Source organism: Haemaphysalis longicornis, unplaced genomic scaffold, assembly GCF_048455015.1.
Source record: "Haemaphysalis longicornis isolate Haplotype H1 unplaced genomic scaffold, Haemaphysalis longicornis Haplotype H1 scaffold_7, whole genome shotgun sequence".
In the NCBI taxonomy this organism is placed as follows: Eukaryota; Metazoa; Arthropoda; class Arachnida; order Ixodida; family Ixodidae; genus Haemaphysalis; species Haemaphysalis longicornis.
Genome location: NW_027526422.1, coordinates 42637065 through 42664095, shown reverse-complemented (window position 1 = coordinate 42664095; position 27031 = coordinate 42637065). Strand labels below are relative to the sequence as shown.

The 27031-nt window shown below is 46.9% G+C and overlaps 1 protein-coding gene across 2 annotated transcripts; it reads left to right on the top strand.

Annotated features, from left to right (window-relative positions):
• The first annotated feature begins 197 nt into the window (after positions 1-197).
• Positions 198-25739, top strand: LOC144145367 (monocarboxylate transporter 5-like). 2 transcript variants are annotated; one of them, XM_077676939.1, is made up of 5 exons: positions 202-540; positions 8788-9050; positions 12229-12372; positions 22961-23938; positions 25248-25736. In XM_077676939.1, the coding sequence occupies exons 2-5, from the start codon at positions 8828-8830 to the stop codon at positions 25382-25384; spliced, it is 1482 nt and encodes a 493-aa protein (XP_077533065.1). In that variant the 5' UTR covers positions 202-540; positions 8788-8827; the 3' UTR covers positions 25385-25736. The 2 variants fall into 2 exon arrangements, with proteins under 2 accessions (XP_077533066.1, XP_077533065.1); XM_077676940.1 differs by lacking the exon at positions 12229-12372 and having other exon boundaries at positions 198-540; positions 25248-25739.
• Positions 25740-27031: the final 1292 nt, after the last annotated feature.

Below are 27031 nucleotides of genomic sequence, written 5' to 3'. Positions count from 1 at the left end.
TGGAACAGAGCCAACTTATCGTTCGTTTAAGGTTATTAAAACTGCATTTTGAAAGGCCGGTGTAATATATACAAGAGGGCCTTTTTCGTTGCCTGCTACGCAAGCGGCCCAGTTCAAACTGGTTTTGAGAGAGTCACGTTTTCTGCAACCTGTAGAAGGAGCAACCTCAGAGCCCTCCCTCGTCGATGTGGTAAGGATGGTAAAACTAAAAGCAGCTGGCACGATTGATTAGCCCCAGGCGCTTCCTCATAATATGCTGTTGGTTGTTCAGAGCTTCTATATCCTCTCTGCCGTAAGTTGTCGACCTTGTGTGTTTCCTTTGCTGTATTGTTTGTATTGGCCGAGTCGATAGATCCACACAGACGACGGTTTTGCAGAAGGTCAGAAGCATTAATGGCGGCTCTCTGTAGTGGTGCGCAAGATTTCTCCCGTACGCGAAAAGGAAGTTGCGTGTAAAAAAGACTCCAACAACACATAAAATCAATTTCCGCGTTCTGCCACCGCAACCTGTGCCACGCCAATGCTCATCGACGGGCCGAGGTAACTATTTTAAACTGTCTTGAAAATTCACACTCATTCTTCTTATCTTCATGGCGTTAAATAAACGCGCCTTTCATCGTCCCTTGAGAACGTACAGGTTTCCTGCCCCTGTATTGCCCCTGCCCTGCCCATATCTCGTACAGAACAATATAGGGCAGCAATATTGTTCATTGCCGTGAGCAGCTTCGAAAACGGCGTAATTAATTTTAGATGTGTACCTGGTGCGATTTTCCTGTTATTCTCAGCTGATGCCTGTGTTACATATTCGTGATATTTCTGTGCCGACCTTAACAATAGAGCCGTTGCCACAGGTGAGGTGCGCCCTTTAAAAAAATTTTCTCGGACAAACATATGCCTACTGTACCACAAATAACTCAGACAAGAATCTTTACCTTTAAATGTGACCAACATATTTTATGACAGCAAGAAAGAACGGTCTTTTCTGTAGCTTTTCGGCTTAAAATGTTTCAGCCTCTCTCGGGACGTAAGCTTTTAAGCTTGTGTTTCACAGGAAACACAAATGTCGTGAACCCAATCAATTTTCTTTCCTCGAAGCGATACAGACAGTCCCTCCTTATGCAATGTATGAGTAGTCGCTAAAATACGACTTGCCCATTTATTTGTAGATGATAAAGATAATACTCAGCCTTTGCGTCCACCGCAATGTTGCCTTTCCCAGCAGATGCAATACTGTGTTGTGTCAACCGACTCATTGCCGAGTTTTCTGGCCTCATGTTTACATTGAGCTCCGCCCCTCGTTTGCCATTCTGTTGCTCGGTAGGTCCACCTGTTGCCAGCCATTTGCATGGCTAAGTTCGAAGCAACACAACCTTCTGTTTCCTACTTTTGTTAGGGCACCCACTGCACAAGCTTTTTCTAGAGTACGTGACAGTCTCTTCGTACGTCCAAGCGTTGCGCCTTTCACTGTTATTCCCGTGCCTCCCAGAGGGGGCAAAACAAAACCACCCCTGTGTCGAGGTTTAGCCGCACTTCAAAGATCCCCAGGTGATAAAAATTAATCCGGAGCCCTCTCCTACGGCGCGCCTCACAACCCATTCTACGCGGTAAACACTCAGAATGTTTTGTTTACTTTTATGCCTCCCTTGCGTTGTTTTCGTGCACGGTTTTATTTATCTAAATCTTAACACCTACGAAGCCCCGAATCTTAGTTTATCCTTATAAAAATATTTAAGAAGTGAATGCGCTTTCTCAGTACAACTTTAACCAGTCGGCTCACGCCTATCCTTTCTTATTCTCTGGCAAAGTCAAACACTCTCCTGTCCTATATACAGGAACGTTTGTCAGCTGGCCTTGTGTTGCGGCAACGGTATTTATATATTCGCGATTTCAAGCTTGTTGAGCAACCGCGCGTGAGCACAGACGAAGGCCACCCAAGTACGCAGTGCTGTAGGAGTCTCGGTGTGTGGGGTAACCTCATTCTTTTCGCAAGCGAGGGCGTTTCGGCCCGGGTGAAAAAGTGGTCATTAGGGCACGCGTTCGCAAGAATCTTCAGTACTCCGTTTGAAAACTTTACAGCACGTGAAACGGTATACTCTGTAAACAGGTAGAGAGAGAGAGAGAGAGAAAGACTTTATTTGAGGCCAGCAGGGAGTGGGAGGTCGGGATGCGCAGAGCCTCCACATCCCACCCACGTTCACGACGTACTCCGATGTATTAATCAGCCGGATCCTAGGGCTAACCACAATCTGTCGACTTCAGCTCGTTGCTTTAAGTTCAATGCAAGTTCCCGCGCTGTAAGAGCTGAGGGTGTGCAGACGCAATATTCCGAATGCACAGGTACCACGTGTAATTCTAAACATTACTGCATAAAGGTTTTCTCAAACAGGCTAGAATCACAACGCTCATGAAATTATAGACATCGAACAGCCCTAATCCGCCACCGCTGGCTACAGCAGCAAGCTTGATAACACCAGCGAAACTGTATTGCGTGCGGCACTGGCGTTTGGAAACATGGGATGAATCCCATACGTGTTGTGCTAGATAACTGTATCGCTATGCGGTTTTGTTTATCACGAGACTCAAAGGTTGTTTATTTGTCCGTAGTTATGATCCTGCCAATTCTTTCCTTCTGGTTCCTCTTGCGTAGCCTGTACAGTTCCGTAAGATGACAAAGCCCATGTTAAAGCTGATATTAAATTTAAAGAGAAGGCTGACACATCTCAGCTTCAACATCTTTGTTCAATTCAAAGCAGAAGAGCAGGAATAATGGGGCAAGAATAAGCATGCCGTCAAACATTTGGCTTCTGCCATTTTTGAGTCCTTGCCGAGCTTAACGGGAAGAATATTTAGTGGGCTTACAGCTGTGGCCCGGTGGCTATGGCGTTGGGCTCCTGAAAACGAGGATGCGATGTCAGTCTCTGCCGCTGCGACCGGTGTTTTGGGTGTTTTTTTCTGTTTACGCAGACGAAAGACGACAGAGGTGGTGTATAGAAATGGCAAGGCACGGGCAGTCGGTAATATGCTCATCTATAACATCGATTTCAACTTGAACTAGTTACACCTGAAAACTGCCAAGACATGCATACTCTTTACAGATGTGTTGGTGACAAGAGGGGCGGGCTTAGACTTCAGACTGTCGCGCACAGTTGTTTTCTTCAAATCCCGCTCGGGCGAGGCCGGATAAGGCTGAAACACACGAAAGCTGTGTTGTAGACAAGCGTTTCACCTACTTTACGTTAAGGGTCCCGAGAAGGCCGATATAACTGCGTAGCCCTCCAATATGTACGATATTGGTGTACTTTCGGCACGTAAAACCGTAAAATTCTGAATTTGAATCAGTAATAGCGAATTCTGCAACGGTAATACGCAGCTCGCGACCTCCTTGCAAACTGTATGTGTCCAGAAATTCGAACTCCGATACCACCATTGAAAAAGTTTCTGTACCCCTCACCTGTCGGTTCATATATGACATTCTGGTGGGGCCGACTAGATGGAAGACGATTCCCAGATGCAGAGTTCTGATCTGATGGATGCCTAGCGCAAACGTATGCGTCGAAAGTATGGAGTACGCTAAAGGCCCAGTGAGCCTTAAACTAAAGTAGTTACCCATTCTAGAGCACCCCCGATTTCAGTGCGCAGGTAAGTGTACATGGAAAAATTCGAAAAATAATTTTACGCCGATTCTACCGCGCAGATGTAAAAGGCGTGACACCACACGACATGCCTGGAAGAAGGCATTTTATTTTATGAGCGCAACGGTGGCAGCTAGGATTTTTTGTGCTTCAAAACTTTCTGATCCAGCTCCGCATTAAAACTGTGTTGGGGAACATTGAAAGTGTTTGCAATAGAGCACTGCACAGGCCAGGCTGACCCGGAAACCCTGGACCTGCCGGACCAGGCCCGCGGATCGGGCCGGGCCGCTTGATGTCGACTATCGAAGTGCCAGGGCCGGGCCCGGGTTCAATGCCGTGGGCCCGGGCCGGGCTCAGGCTTGAAATCATGGGTCCAGCCGGTAATAATTCTGACGTGAAATGTAGAAAAAGCATTAAGTGTATGCTCTTAGTATATTTTTCCGCGATGCTTGATGTAAGTTGTACGCATTGTTTAAAAAAACGTGCTTTGCTACATCTGATACTCACTGTGGTGTAGATTTATTGCCATTTCTTGTATTGCATGAAGATTTTATATTTTGTGGATAACATATTAAAAATACGATTACAAGGGATGGCCCAGCGGGGAAGAGATTAATTCAGACGACTTGTAGCTGTGCCCATAGGTCTATGTACAGGTGTGTTTTAGGTGTCGCACCCATCAAAATGCGGCTGCCGTGACCGGGCATCGAACTCGCGTGCCAAAGAAAAGCACCGCTGAGCAAACACTGCACGTAAAACATTTCAATGTACGTGCATAGTCGGGGATGGAAACGCGGAACGAACAATTTCAGCAATACCAACTTGTGGCCGAGACAACCCCGTTAAGTTGGCAAGAATCTGGTAATCAAAGGTGATGTAGTCTCTATGTAAGAATACAAGCAAATATTGTGCCATTGCGACGTGATCTGAAAACGGTGTAAGCTGAAGTACATGCACTTCTAAGCGAACATTTTTTACATTTCAATTCATGACCTGCTGTACAGACTAGATGCTCCGTGTGATTGACCGCTACGAAGAGAATCAACTAAATGTAACAAACAAATTTGCGGAAGAAGATAATCAACCAAATGTAAGAAACAAGTTTTTTCAGCGTCTAAGCGAGGGGCTGGTCACGCAAACGAAGGCCCTAACAAGGCTTTAAAAAAGTGACCGGGCCAGGACCGGGCCTGAGCTTTACACGATGGGCCCAGGCGGGACCAGGCTAGGTGTCACGGGCCCAGGTCGGGCTCGGGCTTTATAAAGGGGGCAAGGGCCGGGTCCCGTCCTTAAAATCAGGTCCATGCAGTGCTCTAGTTGGCAATATCAAGTGTCTTGACTATCATAATTTTAGACGTGAAGGGCCGTTGGTTAATTCGATGGTAATCTATGAATTTCACCTGAAACTCTTCAAGTTCTCGAAAACGTCCGTGCTCGGGGCCGGTGAAGCTCTTCATGAGGACATGGCTCTGCTTCGTTTACGCCAATTGCACTCATTACTCCGGGCGCCCGGTGCGGATGACGCTGCTCGGTTCCCCTCGCTGTCGGCAAGTAAAACTTGCGCTTGATGAAAGCTTTATAGTAGTGCCTCTTCGGAGCCGCAACGACAGTAACGTCGTCTTAATTGCAGCTGCAGGAATGCGGGAGACAGGTGGCTAAACTATGCCCATCAAAAAGCAAAAATTTACTCACGCTATGTTGACGGATTGTTTTCGATTGGATTCAGTCGGATTGCAGGAAGGAGTTCATGTCCAAGGGAATGCTGCTGGCCGCTTTGAATGTGATTTCGGTTTTTAGCCCTGTTGTAACGCGCACACAATTTTGAAAGCTACTTTTAGTTAAAAAAAAATAAAGCATTCCACTTGACAACGTGAAAGCGGTCGCGTGCGGAGGAGCGATTCGCCAAAGGGGCTCTGGCGTTCTCTGTTGACTAGTTTTAGCATCAGCGTAGCGTTGATACTGGAAGTAATCAAGACAGGGCGCTGCAGCCCCTGCAAAGGCCTATAAAAAAGACTCTGGATTGAGTTTTAATTTATTTGAGGTAATTAATGTGTTATTCATGATTTTTCCTTATTTTACATTATTGTGTTCTTATTTGCAGCCTAGCATCGGAAGTTTCCATGTAAACGGCGCAGCGCAAAGATCTCCCTTAACAGTTTGCATACAAGTAACGTGGGACTGTGTAGCCCAGCGGGATTGACATCGGCTTCGTAACTTGAGGAGCCTAGGTTCGGTCCCGGCCAGGGGAAGTGCTTTCTTTTTAAGGGCTGAGCACGTTAGGGGCCCGCACTGTCGTCGGAGCTTGTCCGCCGTCACGCTATCTAGCTACCGCAGACACGCGGTGTTACGCACAAAAACAGAGCCCCGTGGCGTCATCACCCAAATAGAGGCTCCGAAAAGATACCCGGTTGTTCCTCGATTCAGACTTCCGGCGAAAAGTTAAAAGAATACTTGAAAATGAGGTTTGTATACGCAGAACTGTTCGAACTGAACCGCTGGTACTTGTCATACATGTCCCCATTATTTAGTGCAAAGAGAACTGCAGGTAAATTTGAGGCAGAATATATGTAATTAACCAGCAGTCCATTCGTTCATTTAGTTAGGAATGTTTATTTGGGTTGATTTTTACGATTGCCGGCGAAAAAAGTGGTTACCGAACAAAAAAATGACGCTTTCAACATGCCGCAGATATGCTCCAGCGCGTGCGAGATGAAAGCAAGCACACATAAAATGAAAAACCTCACACTAACACGTAAGACTTCAAGCTAACGAAGCTGTACGCAACGTTAACGACCATCACGACGGTTTAAGTTCACGATTGCAGCCCATTTGCTTTGTCTTCGCTGTCGCAACGACCTTTACTTCCTCATTGTGGCTATAACTGTGAGCTTGCATCACGTTTTGGAAGTGATGCTCATTGGACATCATCTTGGAGGGGCGTACGCTATGACGTGTCTTTCTCATTTCCGAGCAAGTGTTGCCACGATTACGGCGAACCCTGGAGATTTTTCGCCATTCTTGGCCAATCTCGATAAATGGGTATACCTGGCCTGACCAGCGTGTGCCGGGGAAGCTGGGCGGTCGCCGTGAGGCATGCACAAACGAGCGCTCCACATTTTCTTGATTTATTTAACTGGCCAGCAGTCGCCGCAGTCTTGGCCGATCTTCCTTAGTGGATATGCATGGCTTGACACACGCGCGCCTGGGACACTGGGCTGTCACCGCGAGGCATGGACACATGAGAGCTCGACATTTTCTTGGTTTTTTTATTTGCCGGGAGATAGCCGCGAGGCACGTGCACGGCATTTTTTCGTATTTTTAACTGCGCACATGAAAAATCATGAATAGCTAAACAGCTCCGCTGTAGAAAGAACAGAATTCCCGCTCCTGCTATTCAAGCAGTACAATAACAAAAGATAAGGAAAATGATACGAGCTGTCCCAAGAGAAGGCGTGCCTGCACTGCGACGGTGGGAAAATTGAATTGCATTGAACAAACCTACGTTCAATTCATCAATAAAAGAGTGCGACAGATGGAGGAAGAGCGTGAGGGGTGGTAGCAAACAGCGAAGAACTGCGTCACAGCCCGTATGGCAAATCCCCTCTCTGCACTTCCAACAGCTTTAACGTTGAGTGGAACTGCTTTAATTTTAAAGACGATAGCCTTTCTTGGGCTTCTTAAACGCAGAGATTTTGGTCTGTATGTATGACTGTCTGTCTGTCTGTCTGTCTGTTTGTCTGTGACTCGACTCAGCCACCCGGCCAAAGTGAAACATAATCTCCGCAATAGTCTTACATACTCACAACCAAATCTAAACTTCTAAGTACGGTTTTATGTCATACTTGTCAAAATTGTTGAACAAGAACAAACATTACGCAAATATAAGACAGAAAATTTATACATACGTAATATGCACAGTGTTTCTTTACAAAAAATTCATGGATGCTTGATTCTTGCTTAATAAATTACTACATCCACTGCAGAAAAAAAATTCACACAGCCGCCTGCTGTCGCCCGCGCCACTATAGCTTCTGGCGGCATTTTAAGAAATCAAGCGGCAACAGATACGAAAGTTTCCACTAGATAGGTTTCATGTTCTGCTTGGAATGCACGTGGACTAGGGCAACGCGGTTCTATGAATGTTGAAGTAGGGCGCCTCGATTCACGCGCGTCTCCGCCGTACGGCAGCGATGGCATCCAGGCACCGGCCCAGGGCGGTGGAATGCGGAAAATTTAAATTGACTTGAGCAAACCTTTAGCGTGTTTACCTCGGGAGTAGCGCGACGGAAGAGGCACAGCATTGAAGGTGAGCGGGAAAGCAAAGGGATGCATTTACCAGGCAAATTTCGTCAAACACTATCGTCTTTTGTCGACATTTGCAACGAAAGAAGCAGTTACGAGGCCAATTTTTTTATGAAGCCTCTGTTTGGGTGCGCGAAGACGCGTGAATGCAGTGGCTACATACCGTGACCCCGGACGAGTTACGACGACAAGCCGGGCCACTATAAGTGCCACGCACACAAAATGTCCGCGTTATAATCGTGCGAATGCGTACTTCTTGGCTATACCACCATCGCGTGCTCCCTAGCCAGTGGGGTCTCAGGAACTTAAATGTCAAATTCCAATTTAAAAGAAGGTTTACTTTTGCACCGCTACCTCATTAACGCTCGCTGTTGTTGTCGTGACCATGCACGTTGCCACGTGTACATGTTGACACGGGTACTCACGGGTATTCACGGGTACTCATGGGCTTTTTCTGGGATGGCTGTGCCAGCTTAGTTCTCGTCATGTACTTCCCTATAGAGAGTCAAAATTTATCGCAGGAATTTTTTTGTAACTGAAAGTAACGACCGCAAGACTCTTCCTGAGTGAGGGCCTTAGCGTTGAGCTACCTCTTCAAAGCGAAATTATTCGTAAAGAGATGACCCTACATTAAAACAATGAAATAACGTGTGCGGCTCCATAGAGTACTACGACGACTACGAAATTGATTGCTTTCTCTGCAGGCTACAACAAAAGTAAGGATTTTCTCAAAAACCCTTTTACAAAGCTCGACCAGACCGCTTTGAACTCCACGGCTGAATCAAGTGGCCTGTATGAAGTTGGAATTAAACCCAAGTTCGGAAGTAACAACGAAGGCTTTGCTCGGCGCTCGCAGGCACTGTAACTCCAGAGGTGTTTCGTGGACCTGAGGACGCATGGCGAGGACCGAGGCGTCCCTCAAGGCCGACCGGTTCTTCGGGGTGGACTCGCCATGGAGCTGGGTGACGTTAGCCTTCTTGAGCTGGGTGCTGTGCCTTGGCATGGTTAGCACGCATAGCACGGGCGTCCTATTCTACGGCATCGTCGAAAGCTTTGGCGTCAACCGGAAAGAAGCCTCGTGGCCGCTTGTCCTGAGTGGGAGCTTCCTAAACCTAGGAGGTTTGTGAAACATGCGGGATCAAAGCAAAAGTGTTGTAGTGCATGGTAGTCGAATGAGCTCAAAGCATTGTGACTTCCATGAGCACATGCATATATCGCGAGGATAGACATACATGTACACACATACCTTACATAAGGGATGTTAGAGCTTAAGGATAGTACAAGGCTACGCACCAACAGCTACGATGATGAGGCGGTAGACAGTTTCTACGAAGACGTCGAGTCAGCAATGAACAACGGAACAACACAATTTGTGTTTGTGATGACAGACTTTAACGCAAAAGCAGATGAAAAAAGAGCAGACCAGAGGTCAGCAAGAAAGTTTGGAATAGGCACTCGCAACAGTCAAAGAGATACACTGGCTGGATTTGCGGAGTTAAATGACCGGAGTTAATATAGGCCTTCTTCTATAAACGAATGAATAGCAAATGTTCACGAAAAAGTCCAAACGGTAGAACAAAAAAAATGAAATTGACTTCCTTTTAAGTGACAACCCAAGTATTGTGCCGGACAGAGGTCCTAGGAAATTTTCGGAAAAGTGATCATAGGATGGTTAGGGGCAAAGTACGGCTAAATCTCAAAAGAGAAAGAAGGAAACGTCTGAGACGTAATAAACCTAGCACGGAGTCAGTCAGACCAGCCAAGGCGGAAGAATTCTAAAAGAAAAAAAAAACCTCGGAAACAAAATCGCACTTTTAAACTTGGAGGATGACGATAGTATAGGCAGGCTAAGTGACAACCTAACTACGGAAATAACAGAATCAGCAGCAGCTGTGGCAGAAGCAGCATGAAGGAAACAAAGTGGAGAACCAACGCAGAAAACGTAGCAACGTATTGCGAAACGTAAGATTATGACAATGTCGAGTACGGCGGATCACGCTGCTTTAGGAGAGCTGTCAAAATTGATCAGCAGGAGTACAACGAACGACGTTCTTGCTTACAACATGGCAGGGATCGAGGAAACGGTGGGAATAGGAGGAATATTGAATGCACCTAAGAGGGAGATAGCTATCGAAAAAGACATAATGTACGTACTTACAAACGGGCCAGGCAAAATTACGTACAATATGGACGATATAATAAAAGAAGCACAATGAGTCAACACCAGGTTATATACCAGCCATTTTAGACCAGGGGAAACTACTGAGCGTAGAAGCTTAGCTTACGATGTCCTACTAGTAACTAAGGAGGACGTTAAAAGGTTCTCGAAGGCATGAAAACATAAAAAGATGCAGGTGACGGCAGCGTAACCACGGATCTTTTAAAGGGGGGAGGAGATATTGTACTGGAAAAGCTTGCTGGACCATTTTCAGAATGCATAATGACACTAAAAGTGCCCTGCTCTCCCTCCCTTCCCCCGCTGCTTTCACAATAAACCCAGGGGGGGTCACTCAAGAAATTTGAATTTTCTCGCGTTCCACTGTTCGACTTCGAATGCCGTGACGAGGTCTAGGTTTGGGCGCGAGCTCTTTTTGTATTTTTTGGGTCGAAATGTCTTGAAGGCGTATTTTTGTCGCTATCGCAAATATTAAGTGCACATGTATTTTTAAATAGAAGAAAACTACCTAGTACCGGCTGTACAGTGATGTTTTACCTCAAATATGCCAAATATTTTTTTTTGCTCAACATTGCTGATAAGTATGAAGGCTATTTCCAGATTTAGTTGTTTGGAAAGGTTTTGCCTCTCTCAACTTCTCCTTTCAAAATTCTTTAATTTTTTTTTGTCCGGATGGCTGAATCTAGGGACGGCAACACAGACAGAAAGACAGACAGACCCACCAAAAATTTTCGGGATTAAGTAATCCAAAAAGACTATCGTTTTTAAAGCGGCGACAGTAAAATCAAGTAAGGAAATCAACACGAATAAAAATGAAACGCTGCCATATCGGCTTTACGAGCTAAGGAGGTGACGCTTCGCCATACCTTGAGTGGCGCCAGAACAGCAGAATAATAGCCTTTAAAGTCCGATGGATTGGGCAAAAATCCTTCCCAGTATTTTCTGATGAGGCACTAAGCGTACAGATCATCTCAGGTTGTGCATCTCATCTCACTTTCTTCACTCGAACCATTATCAAAGCCCACGATTCGCTATAACGCGGCTGAAAAAATAGTACACGGTTGAACGCCCTGCAGTTTTGCAAGGTTTGAGATTCTAAACTTCGTGTTTCTGCACAACGGCTAAAAGCCGAGTCTACTAGTCGTTTCTCTTTTTTTTTTTTTTTTTTTGGTGGGGGGGGGGGGAGGGGGGCTCCTTTACAGTTCGTGTAGCACGTCGTGCAACAATATTGTGGGTGAAAAGTTGGAAATCCACCCCTTTAAACGCTCATTCCGGAGTGGTAGAAGCAACGTTTCCAGCTAGAAGAAAATTGATCTGATCTTATTGTAGGGTTTAACGCGCCGACGCAACGCAGGCGATGAGGCGCGCCGTAGTGGAGGGCTCCGGATTAATTTTGACCACTTGGGGATCTTTAACGTGCGCCGAAATCTCGTACACACGGGCGTTTTTGCTTTTCGCCTCCATCAGAAAAGCGGCCGCCGCAGCTGGGAATCGAGCCCGCGACCTCGTGCTCAGCAGTGCAACGCCTTAGCCACTGAGCCACCGCGGCGGGTGGGTGGATACCATTTCTTCGGTCAGATATTCATCTAAGACTGAATGAATCTAATCGGCTTAAATCTAATCGGTCTAAAGACTGAATGAATCCAATAGAAAAAAATTGCAGCCAGGTATCAGCGGCCCCACGTTGCGCTTAAAGCAAAGTTGATACGATTTTCACCATCTTTTTAAATGAAAAATTACTCGCAATGTCATTGGAGAATGCTCACAACGTTGGCTGGGGGCGTGGCCCCCTCCCCCAATCAGTAAATTCAAGTGCTCAAACTAGACCCTGGAAGTTTCTTTCGGACTTCATGCCAGCTTATAAATTCTCTTATAGTTCTGTAAACTCGCTATGCAAGCCGCACTTTAGCGTCAGGTCAAGTTACATATACGCACGAATGCAACCCAGCCTGACGGGTGTGAGTGACGTGAAACAAACTAGCTATCGTAAAATTAGCGAAGAGTTCATTTGGTGACTTATCACGGCTCTTCCATGAGTCAATGTCGGGGAAGACGAAGAAAAGTGGGTGGTTTTTTAGCGCATGAACATGGTTTCCAACGGGTTATCTTTTATTTTTGTAGGCCCTGTCATAGGACTTCTGTGCAGGCGCTTTTCCTGCCGGTCTGTCTTGTTCGTCTCAACGTTCGTCTTAGCCGCAACCACGAGCGCCTGTTGGTTCGCTGGCGATATCCTGTTTCTCACTGTGGTGTATGGCGTCATCCACGGTAAGCTCAAACTCTGCCTGAACTGCTAGGGAAGTGAGTGCGAATGAAAGTGAGAGGAATGTATCATTTCGACTAGAAAGTCACAGTGAGCAAGGATTAATAACACTTAAAGGGGCAATGAAGACAAAATGCAAGTTTGGTTCATTCAAAGGATAGCCTCGTTAGGATCATACTGACAGCACTTTCAACGTAAGCGTCACCCAAATAAGCTATATAATTAGGAAAAAAGGGAATGGCCATGCGACCCACTAGCTCATTTCCCGCAACAGAACCTATGATGTCATACCAGATAGTTCTGCAATTGGCGGAGGCCGGCAAAAGCAAACGCAAATTAGGCAGAGCTTATAAGCTTGCCGAACGAGCTATTTGCGCTTAAATTTAGGGCACATTCTTTTCATAGCAATGAGAATGGTGGGACAAACAGAGGAAGTTGCGAAAGCGTACGTAAACATAGAAGTACCGATGCGTGCTGCTGTTGCTACTGCGTGCACTATGCTTGGTTTAGATGAGCAGCACTGTGGGGCCTTGGGGGTGTCTCAGATGACACTGGCCGATTGACGCAAGGGATGATGCCTTACGTGACCATATTTGTCGAGCGAGCACCAAGTTTCACGAGGCTATTATTTTCTCCATGAACAAAAAGAAGCCAGGTTAAAATACGGTCACAAACAAACCAAAGGCAGAAAACAGCATCCCACGGTGTGGTGGCGCCATCTAGGTTGAATAACAGAACACAAGACCCCGCTCCATGCCAAGTTTAGTTGAAAGACCTGTTCTTAGTGGCGGTGAGATGTTTGAGTGGCGCCCCCTGCCTCAAACGTCGGCTTAGGGACTCGCGCCGCTGTAGTCTGCTTGTGAGAGGCAGCAGTGCCTGCGCTAGAAATCACCTGTTTTGATGCTTTAGGGCATTAAAAAGCGTATTTCCAGTAATTCCGTTTTTTCTGCCATCTTTTGACACATCTGAATAATGTCAAGCTCTATCGTCTTGATGCTTTACACGAGGACGTAGATACCAACTTTCTGCAGATAATCTGTCAGATGATTTTGTGTAACCCGTCCTTTCTAGCTCATGCGCAAAATCTGGAGCGGACAAGCATCGAAAGTCAACCGAGCGCAAATAAACAGCACGAAAAGCGAGCCCGGGTGAAGCAGACGACAAATGCTTGAATCCCTAAGCCGACGTCACGGAGCCGCGCTTCGCAGCGCCGTCCGTGGTCGCGCTCCCCGCCAATGATGTCATTGCAAACACCGTTCAAACACACGTTTTGCCGCGAAAATCAAAATTTTAACCTAAATTGATTAATTTCGCAGTGAATAAAGCATCGTTTGCTTCCAAACAAGCGCTGGAGGCCTATACAACGCAAAATGTTTCGAATAAAAGAAACTTGTATAGGTCTTCATGGCCTTTATCAACAACCTGAGCCGTTTAGAAGACCAACTTTATTCTTTGAGCTTTCCGCCGGCTTCAAATAAATTCTCACCCTCATGGCACTCGTCTCCACCTGAAAATTCAGAGGTGAATTCTCTTTCGAGGAAAAAATTTTATGTAAATATTTCCTTTAAACAAGTATCTTGACTTTCTGCAACACTAAATTTGTGCTGAGCTATTCGATCGCGCAAGTTTTTTATTTGAGCGAATGCGATGTTGTCGGATAGGGCTGTCTGTAATAAAACTCGTGCTCCACTAGATTGCTCTGGGGTTTTTCCAAGTTCTGTAGGTCTGCCATTACATGAATTGGAGTGGTGATTTGTGTTTTCGTTAGAACAAAAAAGAAGCCGTCGTCTTCTAATCCCTCAAGTTTTGTATAGTGATAATTCTGACAGTTCATAAGCACTGGGTATATCCCATTGTGTCGCTAGGATTAATATTTTGTACTTTTTAGAATGCATAAAAGCAGTCGCCGTAATAGTTCATATGTGAAATTGATTTGTTTGCAGTTGATTAAGCGATATACACCCGGTATCAGACATTACACAGGTCGCACAATACATATCACAGACATAATGAATATCATTTAGTCAGGTTCAACTTACAGTTACAATTTACTGGGCATGCATGTTCATGCCCGCACATTATCTCCTTCGGCCGCAGACCCTACCCGCGCCCTCTTCTGACCACTCCACAAACCACTTTGGTAGGCGCACTCTTACTCATAAACTGAGGTGTGCGAATTTACCTCTGAATACCTTTCCCTCTTCCCATCGACTACCCAACTACAGAGAAATGGCAAATCTTGCTGTCCAGCCCCTCTTTGCCTACCCAGCTTCAGCCGGCGGCCAGAGCACGGGTAGCTCCGACTGCATGTGTGCTCCAGTGAGAACAAACCTAACATTTATATCTGAGTTACAGAAAAAATCGCCCTGAAAAATAACTAGGTCTCATGACGTTTGATTGGTTCCAGCCCCGCGTAAATATGGCGCACAAATGCCTCTTTAGTCTTCACCATACACTTTACTCTTTTAACATTACAGAAGAAAGCATAAAATGTTAGTCTAGAAATTGCTTGAAAAGTATGTTTAAATAATTATTGTCTTGTGTTAGGTTTCTTGCCTGTGTATTTTTGTAAATAATGTACTGTTTAAAGCTGGTTTTCTGGAATCCATATTATTTGCAGCAATATTTGCACTCGTAATTATTTGTACTCATGTCTAGTCAAGTTAATCTATTGATTTGTGTTGCTTGATATGTGCAGCAAAATGCGATTACTGTTTATATTTGTCAACTGATGCCTTTGCTATTCTTTGTTTTGTTTTGTTTTGTTTTGGAGGCTGCGGTTGTGTCAAGCTGCTGTAGAGCAGCTTTTTTTCCCACTTTCCCTCGCCAACGCCTGTTGCACAACACCTGTGCAAATTGTGAGCAATAAGGATTCAAATTCAAAAATTCGAATTCAAAGAAGGAACCCCTGCCTTGGTCCCCTGAGCCGTTTATAATCCTAAATAAACGTGTTCCCTCCTTCTCAGTCTTTCGTTTTTTTTAACTTCTGCAGGGCTTTAGCACAGCATACCTTTACGAAATAACCTGAACGATATAAGGCGCTCTACGCATCTGTTCAACTCATTGATAAACTAAATGCAGGGGCGTTTGCTGGCATATTCGTCCTTGATATCTTGTAAGTGATTGTTTGCCGGATTCTTGCAGCTATGAATCTCCAATTCGCTTGAGAAACCGGAGTCCTTAATCTGGAAAACTGTAGGTACCTTGAAAAATGGTTTATAGTCAAGTTTCATTCTTATTTTTCTGCTTACATTTGTTACGTATACACTTAAGTCAGTGATTGAATAATGGATCCCAGTCCATAAACCAGGTTTAAAATGGTGGGGTGCCTATATTCATCTTCCAAAGTAATCTGCAGTCATTCAGCACAGCTTCATCCACATCGCACACATTTTTAAAGATTTACCTCGTAACTGAAAACATGATTATTCACTTTTCGATGGAATATCTCGTTATGTAATTTGAAACCCTTTGAGAACCCAAGTTAAAAGTGAAATTGCAAAATTTATAAAAAAAATTGTACACCACCTTTTCTAGAGAAAGTGGTCGAGTGCACGGAATGCAAAAATGAAGCTCCCGAATTTGAAAGCCGGCAGGCAAAGCCACCAGACTGAAAAGAAACAAGCCAGCCTTCAGCTAACCAAGCCGTTTATTCGCTTTTTCCCCAATCCTTAGCGATTGATTGATTACGAAGTTTCAATGCGCCGACGATGGACATGCGATGAGGTGCGCCGTAGTTGAGGGCTCCGGATTAATTTTGGCAACCTGGGGATCTTTAACATGAGTTTAAATCTTGACCACACGGGCGTTTGGGCTTTTCGCCTCCATCGGAAAAGCGGCCGCCCACGGCTGGGAATCGAACCCGCGTCCTTAGGCTCAGCTGCAGAACGCCTTAACCGCTTAGTCACCGCGGCAGGTCAAATCTGGGACATGAATAAGGACATTTCTTACCGATGATCGTTACGGGTACATTAATAATTTTTCTATTCTGACCACGTAGGAGTACGCTACAAATTACCGCAGGTAGTAGCAAGCCCTGGCATCAGCAGGGCTGACGTCGTCTGATTTTATTGAAGGCTCACTATTTCTTTCACTATAGGACAGCTCTATTTTCTTGCCAGAGGGGCACAAGTCAGAATCTGTGCCACCTTTCTTTCTAAAATTGCACATGTTCACACGTGCGCACGTTCTTGCTAAAATGGTTAAAAGCATTTTGTGCATTAATCTATGATATACTCTATACCACCACAAAGGATTATCTGCTGTTTACTAGCATTCCATTGAGATTATATAGTTTCAATGGTTGTATTGATATATATATATATATATATATATATATACAAGAAAAGAAACTTTCGAACAAGGTAGAAACCATGATTGTAGCCAACCTTTCAGCAAAGAGACTTCTGACGAAGGCAAGTCTCTTTGCTGAAACGTTGGCAACAATCGTGGTTGTAGGCTAGGGCGCCGGGGGATTATATGCCCTCAGGAGTGTCCCCCCGATACAAAGGGGCAGCCACCAAGCCATCATCATCATCATCATCATACCTTGCTCGAAGTTTTCTTTTCTTGTGTTCTCTACTATCTTCCAAGTTTTATTGCTCCATATATATATATATATATATATATATATATATATATATATATATATATATATATATATATATATATATATATATATATATATATATATATATATATATATATTGAAGAGGTGTTTATTGGCAGGGAATGGTAGCGTTCCAGGTGACGGTGTTCAGGTAGGCACTGAGACTAGCCGGAGCGATGATCACGTTGCAGCGAGCTATCAGATATCGTGGCGCGTTCTCTCCGAGGCCGGTGCTACCTCCTCGTCGTCTTCACAGTCCCCATTCACTACGTACCCATTATGGCCCATGGCCACCGTATCAGAGCATACCCACACGGGGCATAGTGCGTCCTTCGCAGTGCCTGATAGCATACTCTAAGTGGGCAAATCTTTGGCACTACAATTACCCCCCGCGGACATAAGAAGCCATCCTGGCGACCTAAGGGCAAGATAAAACCATCGGTTCGTGGTAAGCCTTGAGACGGTCAACGTGCACAGTTTCGCGACCGCGACAACGAAGGTCCGGAGACAACGTGAGCGGCTCAACTACGTAGTTCACTGGGGATGCGCGCTCGATTACACGGTAAGGACCATGATATTTGGACAGCAACTTCTGAGCAAGACCAGGAACAGTCGAGGGTATCCACAGCCACACAAGAGAACCGGCAGCGAACTCAGGGGGCGGTGTTCCATCGTCGTGACGCTGCTTCTGGCGAGATTGCTCCTCAGAAGTCAGGGCCCGGGCGAGCTGGCGACACTCTTTGGCGTGTCGAGATGCCTGTGACACGGGGGTACATTCAGATGCATCTGGTCGGTACGGCAGGATGGTGTCGAGCGGACATGACGGCTCGCGGCCGTAGAGGAGAAAGAAAGGCGAAAACCCCGTAGTTGCTTGAGTGGCGGTGTTGTACGCATAAGTTACGTACGGAAGAACTTGGTCCCAGTCGGTGTGGTCTGCCGAAACATAAGTTGCCAACATATCGCCCAGTGTCCGATTAAATCTTTCCGTGAGCCCATTGGTCTGTGGATGGTAAGAAGTAGTGGTGCGGTGGATAATGTTGCACTTTGCGAGCAGGGCTTCAATTACTTCAGATAGAAACACACGGCCTCGGTCACTGAGCAACTCTCTAGGGGCACCGTGACGAAGAATGAACCGGCGTAGGAGAAATGAGGCGATCTCGCGGGCGTTAGCGGCTGGTAGTGCGGCGGTTTCAGCGTATCTCGTTAAGTGGTCTACCGCGACGATGGCCCAGCGGTTTCCAGACGCCGTGTAGGGGAGCGGCCCATACAAATCGATTCCTACGCGGTCGAAAGGTCGTACTGGACACGGCAGGGGCTGCAACGGAGCCGGCGGTTGGTTTGGTGGGGACTTGCGGCGTTGACATTTTTCGCAGGAACGGACGAACTTGGTGACAAAAGTGTACATTCCACGCCAATAGTACCGCATGCGGAGACGTCGGTATGTCTTCAGTACACCAGCATGACCACACTGCGCATCGGCGTGAAAACATGCGCAAATGTCTGAACGGAGATGGCGGGGAATAACGAGGAGCCACTTCCGGCCGTCTGCGTTATAATTTCGGCGGTACAGAAGCTCGTCACGAATAGCGAAGTGAGTAGCCTGTCGCCGTACAGCTCGAGGGGCGTTTGGCGAAGCGGGGTTTGTTAGACAGTCCAAAAGAGAAGTGATCCAGGGATCCTTGCGCTGCTCGCGAGGCATGTCGTCAAGTGACAGAGAGGACAGAATTCCGTCTATGGATGACAAAAAGGCACTGTCGGCGGTCACAGGAGAGCGTGAGAGCGCATCGGCGTCGGTGTGTTTGCGGCCAGATCTTAAGAGCACTCGAATATCGTACTCTTGTAAGCGAAGGGCCCACCTTCCAAGACGACCAGACGGATCCTTCAAAGAAGATAGCCAGCATAGGGCGTGGTGTTCGGTGATTACGTCGAAGGGCCTGCCGTACAAGTAGGGACGAAATTTGCTTATGGCCCACACAATAGCCAGGCACTCTTTCTCCGTGACGGAGTAGTTTTCCTCCGCTCTTGTGAGTGTCCGGCTCGCATAAGCAACGACGTATTCGTCGAAGCCAGATTTCCGTTGGGCGAGCACAGCGCCCAGGCCAACACCGCTGGCGTCAGTATGAAGCTCAGTGGGGGCCGACGGGTCGAAATGGTGGAGGATCGGTGGATACGTAAGCACAAAACGGAGCTTTTTGAAAGCCTCGTCACAGTCTGAAGACCAATGAGCGATGTCGTTGGACCCGTTCACGTTCAGAAGCTTCGTTAGAGGTGCCGTTATCGACGCAAAGTTCCTCACGAATCGTCGGAAGTACGAGCAGAGGCCGATAAAGCTTCGTAGCTGCCTGGTGGTGGTGGGCTTAGGAAACTCGGCGACCGCACGAAGTTTGTCAGGATCAGGACTGACGCCATCTTTGGACACAACGTGACCTAAAATTGTAAGTTGGCGGGCAGCAAAGCGGCACTTCTTGAGGTTAAGCTGAAGTCCTGCATCAGTGAGGCATTTCAAGACTTGTCGGAGGCGGGTAATATGCGTGTCAAAATCGGAAGAAAAGACGACAATATCATCAAGGTAACAGAGGCAGGTTTTCCACTTTAGGCCGCGCAAAATATTGTCCATCATGCGTTCAAACGTTGCAGGCGCGTTGCAAAGGCCAAAAGGCATGACGGTAAACTCGTACAAGCCATTTGGTGTTACAAAGGCCGTTTTCTCCCGATCAGCATCCGCCATGGGGACCTGCCAGTAGCCAGACCTTAAATCAAGGGAAGAAAAGAACTCGGCTCCTTGCAAAGTGTCGAGGGCGTCGTCGATTCTGGGGAGAGGGTAGACATCCTTGCGTGTTATTTTGTTGAGTCGGCGATAATCAACACAGAAGCGAATGGATCCGTCCTTCTTTGTGACGAGAACAACCGGTGACGCCCACGGGCTGTTCGAAGGCTGTATGACGCCACGTTCAAGCATGTCGTCCACATGACTGTCAATAACGCCACGTTCTTTGGCTGACACACGATACGGCCGTTGTCGTAATGGCGGGTGAGTTCCTGTGCCGATGTGGTGAGTAACTGTAGATGAGCGTCCCAAGGAGGATGTCTGGCAGTCGAAAGACGAGAGGAACTCTTGAAGCATGGCGAGAAGTCGGTTTCGTTCAGGCGCAGGAAGACTCTCGTCGATTGAGCGAAGGAAAACCGAGGTATCCGGGGCTGGAGCGGAGGGGTCGAGGAGAGCAAGTGAAGCGTCCGATGAGTTATCGGGAACGTCGGTGACGAGGAGGGTGTCAATCTCTTCTACACGACCCAGGCACTCACCACGAAACAGTGTAGCTGGAGAGGAATAGGGGTTGCAAATAAACATGGAGCTGAACCCATGCTGCATTTCTAAAACTGCGAACGGCAGCGGGAAGCATTGTCGGAGGCAAAACAGCTCGGAAGGGCTGAGCAGCACTGTGGCGTCCGGAACTGAGTCGCACAGAACGGGTACAAGTACGGCAGAGCTAGGAGGAACGTCGGTGTCTTCGGCGACAACTAGGCGAAAAGAGGCAGGGTGTTCGTCCGATGAGGCGTCTTGAACTGAAAGTAACTCCAGCTGAGCACGGGCGCAATCGATGACGGCATGGTGGGTCGACAGAAAATCCCAACCGAGAATGACGTCGTGGGAGCACGAAGTGAGCACGATAAACTCAATGGGGTAAGTGATGTGTTCAATGGTGACCCGTGCTGTGCACGCAGCAACAGGCCGGATGTGTTGTGCGCTGGCGGTGCGGAGTGTGAGGTCGGACACTGGCGTCGTCACTTTGCGTAATTTGCGGCAGATCGTTTCGCTGATTACTGACACGGCAGCACCAGTATCGACAAGGGCGATTACGGCGAGTCCTTCAACAATAACATTAATGGCATTATGGGGTGAAAATCGAGGACTTAAGGTTTTCGACGTGGACGCAGCTCTTGCCTCAGGAACTGCGGCGACTAGTTTTCCTCCTGTGTTGGGTCAACGCGGGGACGCATTGGCGAAATAGTTCGGCGACGCGGCGAGGACGACCTGCGGCTGTTGAATGTCGGTCGGGCGGCAGGAGGCGAGTTCGACGGCGGCAAGGGGGACTGCTGACGAAGTGGCGGCTCATACACGACGTAGGGCGGCGAATGAAACGACTGATCGTATGAGACGGCTTGGCGGCGACAGTAACGGGCGACATGGCCGGCGACACGACACAAGAAGCAGATAGGGCGGTTATCAGGCGTTCGCCACACGTTGGGCGCATGAGGTGCTGGTCGGGGCGGCGACACTGACGGAAGCTGCGGCGATCGTGGGGCGCAAAGCGGTGCCTGCTGGCGAGGTCGTAACAATGCTGCTGTGTAGGTTAGCGGCGACGATATGGGAGCAGCCACAGGCCCGGATGGGCAGGCCGAAGGGAGAGCATCGGCGACTTGTTCCCGTATCGCTTGCTGAAGTGTTGAAGACAATGGGGGCGCTGACACCGTAGCGGGTGCACACGATAGAAGAGATAGTTGACGCGCGATTTCTTGGCGAATAAAATCTTGAATGCGGGGCATCAGGGAAGACTCCTCGCTGCCGACGACCAATTCCGAAAGGGGCTCTGCCGGCCGTGACGCTGAGCGCCGCGTGAGAAGCCGCTGCTTGCGGAGCTCGTCGAAGCTCTGACACCAGTTGATGACGTCCCCGACAGTCTGTGGATCCTTACTCAGCAACATCTGAAAGGCGTCGTCGTCTATCCCCTTAAGGAGATGCTTGATCTTGTCAGCCTCGCTCATAGAAGGGTCGGCCCGCTTGCACAGGCCGATAACGTCTTCTATGTAACTCGTGAATGTTTCGCCTTTGTTCTGCGCCCACTCTCGCAAAAGTTGTTCGGCGAGAAGTTTCCGCACGGCTGGGCGGCCAAACACTTTCAGAAAATCGGTCTTGAAAGCTGACCAAGACTGCAAGTCGGCTCCGTGGTTCAGGTACCACGTCTCAACGAGTCGCTTGAGGGAGAATGGGACATTGTTGAGCTTCATCCGGTCATCCCATCTGTTATGTGCGCTCACCCTTTCATACGATGACAGCCAATCCTCGACGTCCTGGTCGTCATCGCCATAAAACATGGGTGGGTCTCGCTCGCGGATTGCACCGGAACAGACGATCGGGGGTTGCGAGGGAGACGTCATTTCCCGAAGGTCGTCAGTGGACAGGACACGACGGAGACTTCTGCTTCGTAACTCCAGGCTGCGGTGAGGACGGGAACCCGCACCTCCACCAATTGAAGAGGTGTTTATTGGCAGGGAATGGTAGCGTTCCAGGTGACGGTGTTCAGGTAGGCACTGAGACTAGCCGGAGCGATGATCACGTTGCAGCGAGCTATCAGATATCGTGGCGCGTTCTCTCCGAGGCCGGTGCTACCTCCTCGTCGTCTTCACAGTCCCCATTCACTACGTACCCATTATGGCCCATGGCCACCGTATCAGAGAATACCCACACGGGGCATAGTGCGTCCTTCGCAGTGCCTGATAGCATACTCTAAGTGGGCAAATCTTTGGCACTACAATATATATATATATATATATATATATATATATATATATATATATATATATATATATATATATATATATATATATATATATATATATATATATATATATATATATATATATACAGCATTTGGTAATGCATTTCCGGATTGATCACAGCTGGAATTTTAAGAGCATCTGCCGGCTAGTTCGTATGCATCTGTACTATTTAAGTATTCCTGTCTTCTTGGAACTAGCGCAACTGTGCTACGTCTTTATTATGATTGTACGGACACAGCCTATACAAGAGCGAGTATAACTAACTAGCAGAAGTTTATGATTCCGAATGAGTACTTTGATCGTATTTTGACACAGGACTTATTTGATAGCTATATCATCCACTTGGACTTATTCTAGCTACTCTGATGTGCGCCGTTCTGCATTGGTACGTGTTCTTCTCAAATACTTCTTTAATGATGTCGCAGGAATGGCAGTGTCGGGCACGTTCGTCGCTGTTAACATCCTTGCTCCGCAACACTTCGAAAAACACCAGACTACGGCGTGCAGCATCGTCTTCACTGCTAGCGGGTTAAGCACCCTCTTTTCTCCGGCCCTTGCTGAGTTCTTCCGGGCTACCTACGGCATCCCCGGCACATTCCTCCTCCTCGGTGCAGTCACCCTCAACGCCTGTCCAGCGGTCATGGTACTCAGAAGCCCCATCTGGATGCAGCGACTTCCGAAGTCTTCTGGCGCCGAGAAGCCCGTATCACCTCAAATAACCACGGACAAACCAAATGAGCAACATTTTCAGAAACCTGACCTTGTGAGTGACAGCACTGCCAAGGAAGCCAGAGTAGACTTGAAAAGCATGCACCAAGTATCCACCGCGAAATCTACTGCGGTTCAACTGACCAAGAACAACCAGCAGTACCCTAGAACCGAGGGTACACCCGCAACAGAAACAAAGATAAAAGAAACTACTGAGCCAAGCTTAATGGAAATCGCGAGGAAGTTCGCGACTGTAGCGTTCGTCGTGGATTCCTTAACGTTCTCAGTGATAATACTCGGGCTGACAACGTTTAAGCTTACAGCCGTGGACATTGCCGTGGACAAAGGAGTCACACCTTCTAAGGCTGTATTTCTTTTGCACGCTTTCGGAGCAAGCGACATTATTTTCCGTTTTGTGAGTGGGAGGTTCATCGACTCTGGACTATTGACACTGGAAACAGTGATGCTTTCCGGGTACCTTCTACAAGCGTTTGCCATGGAACTGTTTGCGTGGTGGGGAACGTTCCCGATGATGCTGGTCTGCTCGGCGCTTATAGGCGTCAGCAACGGAGCCAGAATCTTCCTTCGGGCCCCTACGCTCCTACGTGACTTCGGAATGCAGTCACTGCCCATCACGATGGGTGCAATGGCCTTTTGCGTTGGCGTCGTGGGTTTGACGAGACCGTTTTTGGTTGGTGGGTATTTTTTCCAGCCTTCATTCACCAAGCTATTTTTCTTTTTTGTACTATAACTCAGCAGTTGAGAGTAATTTTTATCCAGTGAAAAAATAAAAAAATGAAAGGCCCTCTCTTAAGAGAGAGATAGTAAAAGCGAAGCTTTACCTTATGCAACCTCAGTCAAAGTCAAAGCGTAAAATCAAAATCGCTTAGATCGTGTCAAACTAGTGCTATCTGATACACGTCGGCTTCGTAACGCGAGTAGCCGAGATTCGATCCGGACCACGGAAGCGTTTTTTTTAGGGGCTTGATCCTCCTTCGCTTATCCTCATCATCGTTTTGTGAAACCTATTATGTAATGTTGGCTTCCCTGTAGTGCGTTTTGGCGACAGGACGGTAGCCATCAGTCAGGCATAGAGAGCTTCACTTTAACAGAAATGCTACCGCATGGGCAGCTCCACAAGTTTCACTACCTCGGGATTGCCTAAAAAATCTGTTGCTCCCTGCAAGTATGAAAATCGAAAGCCGGAGCAGTTGTTCGATACCTTCAGAGAAGGATACAAAAAAAGGCTTCATTTTGTTACCCTGTCCTTATATTTCAGGATTATCTTTAAACATAATGTATGTAAAGCTACAACTGCCTTATAAGAGTCTTGTCCCTAGGTCCATCACGAAATAATACTGAAATGCTCCCAAACTTTATTTTAGAGCGAATAATTTGGTGTTACGGGTTTTCTTGAAATTTAAAGAAGAATAACCGTTTAGTCGTCACAAATTACTGCGAAACCATTTCGCTATTTGAGTCTGAAGGATACAACAGTATCCAAGCTTGCTGTGCTGTTTGAGATTAGGGATAGTATCAAGGTGAAACATTCGCAAGCTACTTGCAAAGTTATTTGTGGCCGTGTGGGCATGTGGGATCCACCAACGAAGATACGGACTACTAACTCCACCTAGGAGCGAAAGGGGAAAGTACACGGTGCGTGGCCTACCACACAGCGACATATATAAAATATAAAAGCGTAATAATTACTGAACAAGCTAATGACGTATGCAGTGACGTAGGGGACGACGCGGAAGGACTACTAAGTTTGAGCATGACCAAAAAGACCCAAAAAAAATTTTGCATCTCCGTCTTCTTTTGGTAGAGCGGTTTCATCTTTATGATCCGCGGAAAGTTGTATTTATATATTCAGGTATGGTTGTAGGCCTAATTTCTTTATGTTGACGGCTTATTCTTTTGCAGCGTCAGTGGCTACTATATGCGCAGAGTGAATTTTACCAGCAGCGGCCCCATTACTCCCTCTCACTGATCATTTCCTTCCAGGTTACTACCGGGACCACCACGGCTCATACGAAGGGCTTCTTCACTTTTTGGCAGTTGTAAACTGCGTGCTAGCTGTCATCTGGGCCGTCAAGCTCATAGTTACGAAGAGGAAACAGTCATCGTTTAAAGTTAATTAAACAGAAGAACCACAGATGTATTTCGCAAAAAATCTTCATAAGGATGCGCTCAACTGTGGCGTGTATGTTTCTTGTTCGAATTTTCAGTGCAGCATTTGCAGCACGGCAGGGATAACAACGCAAGGTAAGGATAACAACGCCCTAATGTCAGTATAGGCCAATGGTGTCTAAGGACGACCTACGGCCTCGAACTAAGTTGTGTTTGTTCCCAGCCCCCTGTGAAACGAAATCTGAAAAGCCTAAGTGAAACCAAACATGTTACATTTCTCCCCACCATTAATTCCCCCTGTTCAACACATTCACGTTTGACCTCTATGTATGTGGGCTGACTGCGGCAAAAAGTGACCTGACAATGCGGCTAGAGTTAATAAACGGAAATAACCGCACAGTACCATTGTGTTAAACTTTGTGTGTATCGCACCCTTTCGGTAGGGTCCGAAAGCCAGTGGGTCTGAAATTTTCTTAACTGAGACTTCGAGTTACCCGGGATAACGAGATCTTATATCCTTTCGTGATTTTACATCCTGTTCATTGACTTCCAAGAAAGAAAAAAACACTTAGCCTCCTCGGTCTTTCCGTGCACCGTAATGTTCTCGTCTCAGTTTATTTCACAAAATCTATCACCGTCATCCTACCTCAAAAATTATTGCGTATGTGCTCACTTCGCTGCCAATGTCGTTAAAAGACGATAGTCTTTTGCCGCCCCTGCCACGTGAATGTCTCTATTCTTTCCCTCACCAACCTCTCATACTCTTCGCGTCTCGTCTTAATCCTCCCACGATAAACATAGTGGAGGTTTTCTCAAGTCAACTCAATTTTCCAGCGCTCCGCTGCTCGCGCGCCATCTATTGGAACCTTTAGTTCTTCGAACCATTTTTCCAGCGAAAAAAGGGCAGGGACCTAGAGAAAAGTAAACAAGACAATCGCTGGACTTCAACTGAACAGAGTTGCATGGGACACGTAATATATGATAACGCTAACTGACAAGGCTACAAAGAAAAAAATTACAAATGAAATAAAACAATATACAGTCACAGATGCATGCCAGCCCACAATACCAAGCTACGTCACGCGCATGGACCCTACAAGAAGCTTAGCTCTTTTGCCGTACGAGCGATAGAAGCCACGCTGATTCAGTTATGTGCCTCCCTCTGAATATTGAAGGCCTCACAGACCTCTCTTTTCATTTGGTCGCATCCGCTGCCTAAAACACGTGTGGCATCAAATGCTGGGTCACAACCAGGACACCGCTTGCAATGGTTTTAGCATTGGATGCCACACGTGTTTTAGGCAGCGAGTGCGAACAAATGAAAAGGGGGATTTGTGAGGTCTTCAATATTTATTATTATTTAATATTTTTTAATATTGTATTAATTTTATTATCTTCTTTTTCACAAAAGAAGGGTGTAGAGCTACGGATAAGGGTGGTGAGGTTCAAGAAAAACGGTGTAGTGGCCTCCCAACATCCTTTTTCCACTTTTGCTACACCATTTTTTCCCAAAAAGGGTGTAAAAAAGTTTAGTATGTCAGAACCCTTTCACGCAAACTTGTGCTTACGTGCTTGGCAAATGTGTACGGTGAAATGGGGCAGTTATAGACGAATTACGCTGCGAGCCTCAGCCTGACTGCTTTTCGCGTTATATTTCA

Excerpts from the sequence above, each read along its gene's own strand:
- LOC144145367 (XM_077676939.1), top strand. The coding sequence starts at position 8,828 with ATGGCGAGGACCGAGGCGTCCCTCAAGGCCGACCGGTTCTTCGGGGTG. Across the intron at positions 9,051-12,228 it reads GAGCTTCCTAAACCTAGGAG|GCCCTGTCATAGGACTTCTG; the intron begins GTTTGTGAAACA and ends TTATTTTTGTAG. Across the intron at positions 12,373-22,960 it reads GGTGTATGGCGTCATCCACG|GAATGGCAGTGTCGGGCACG; the intron begins GTAAGCTCAAAC and ends ATGATGTCGCAG.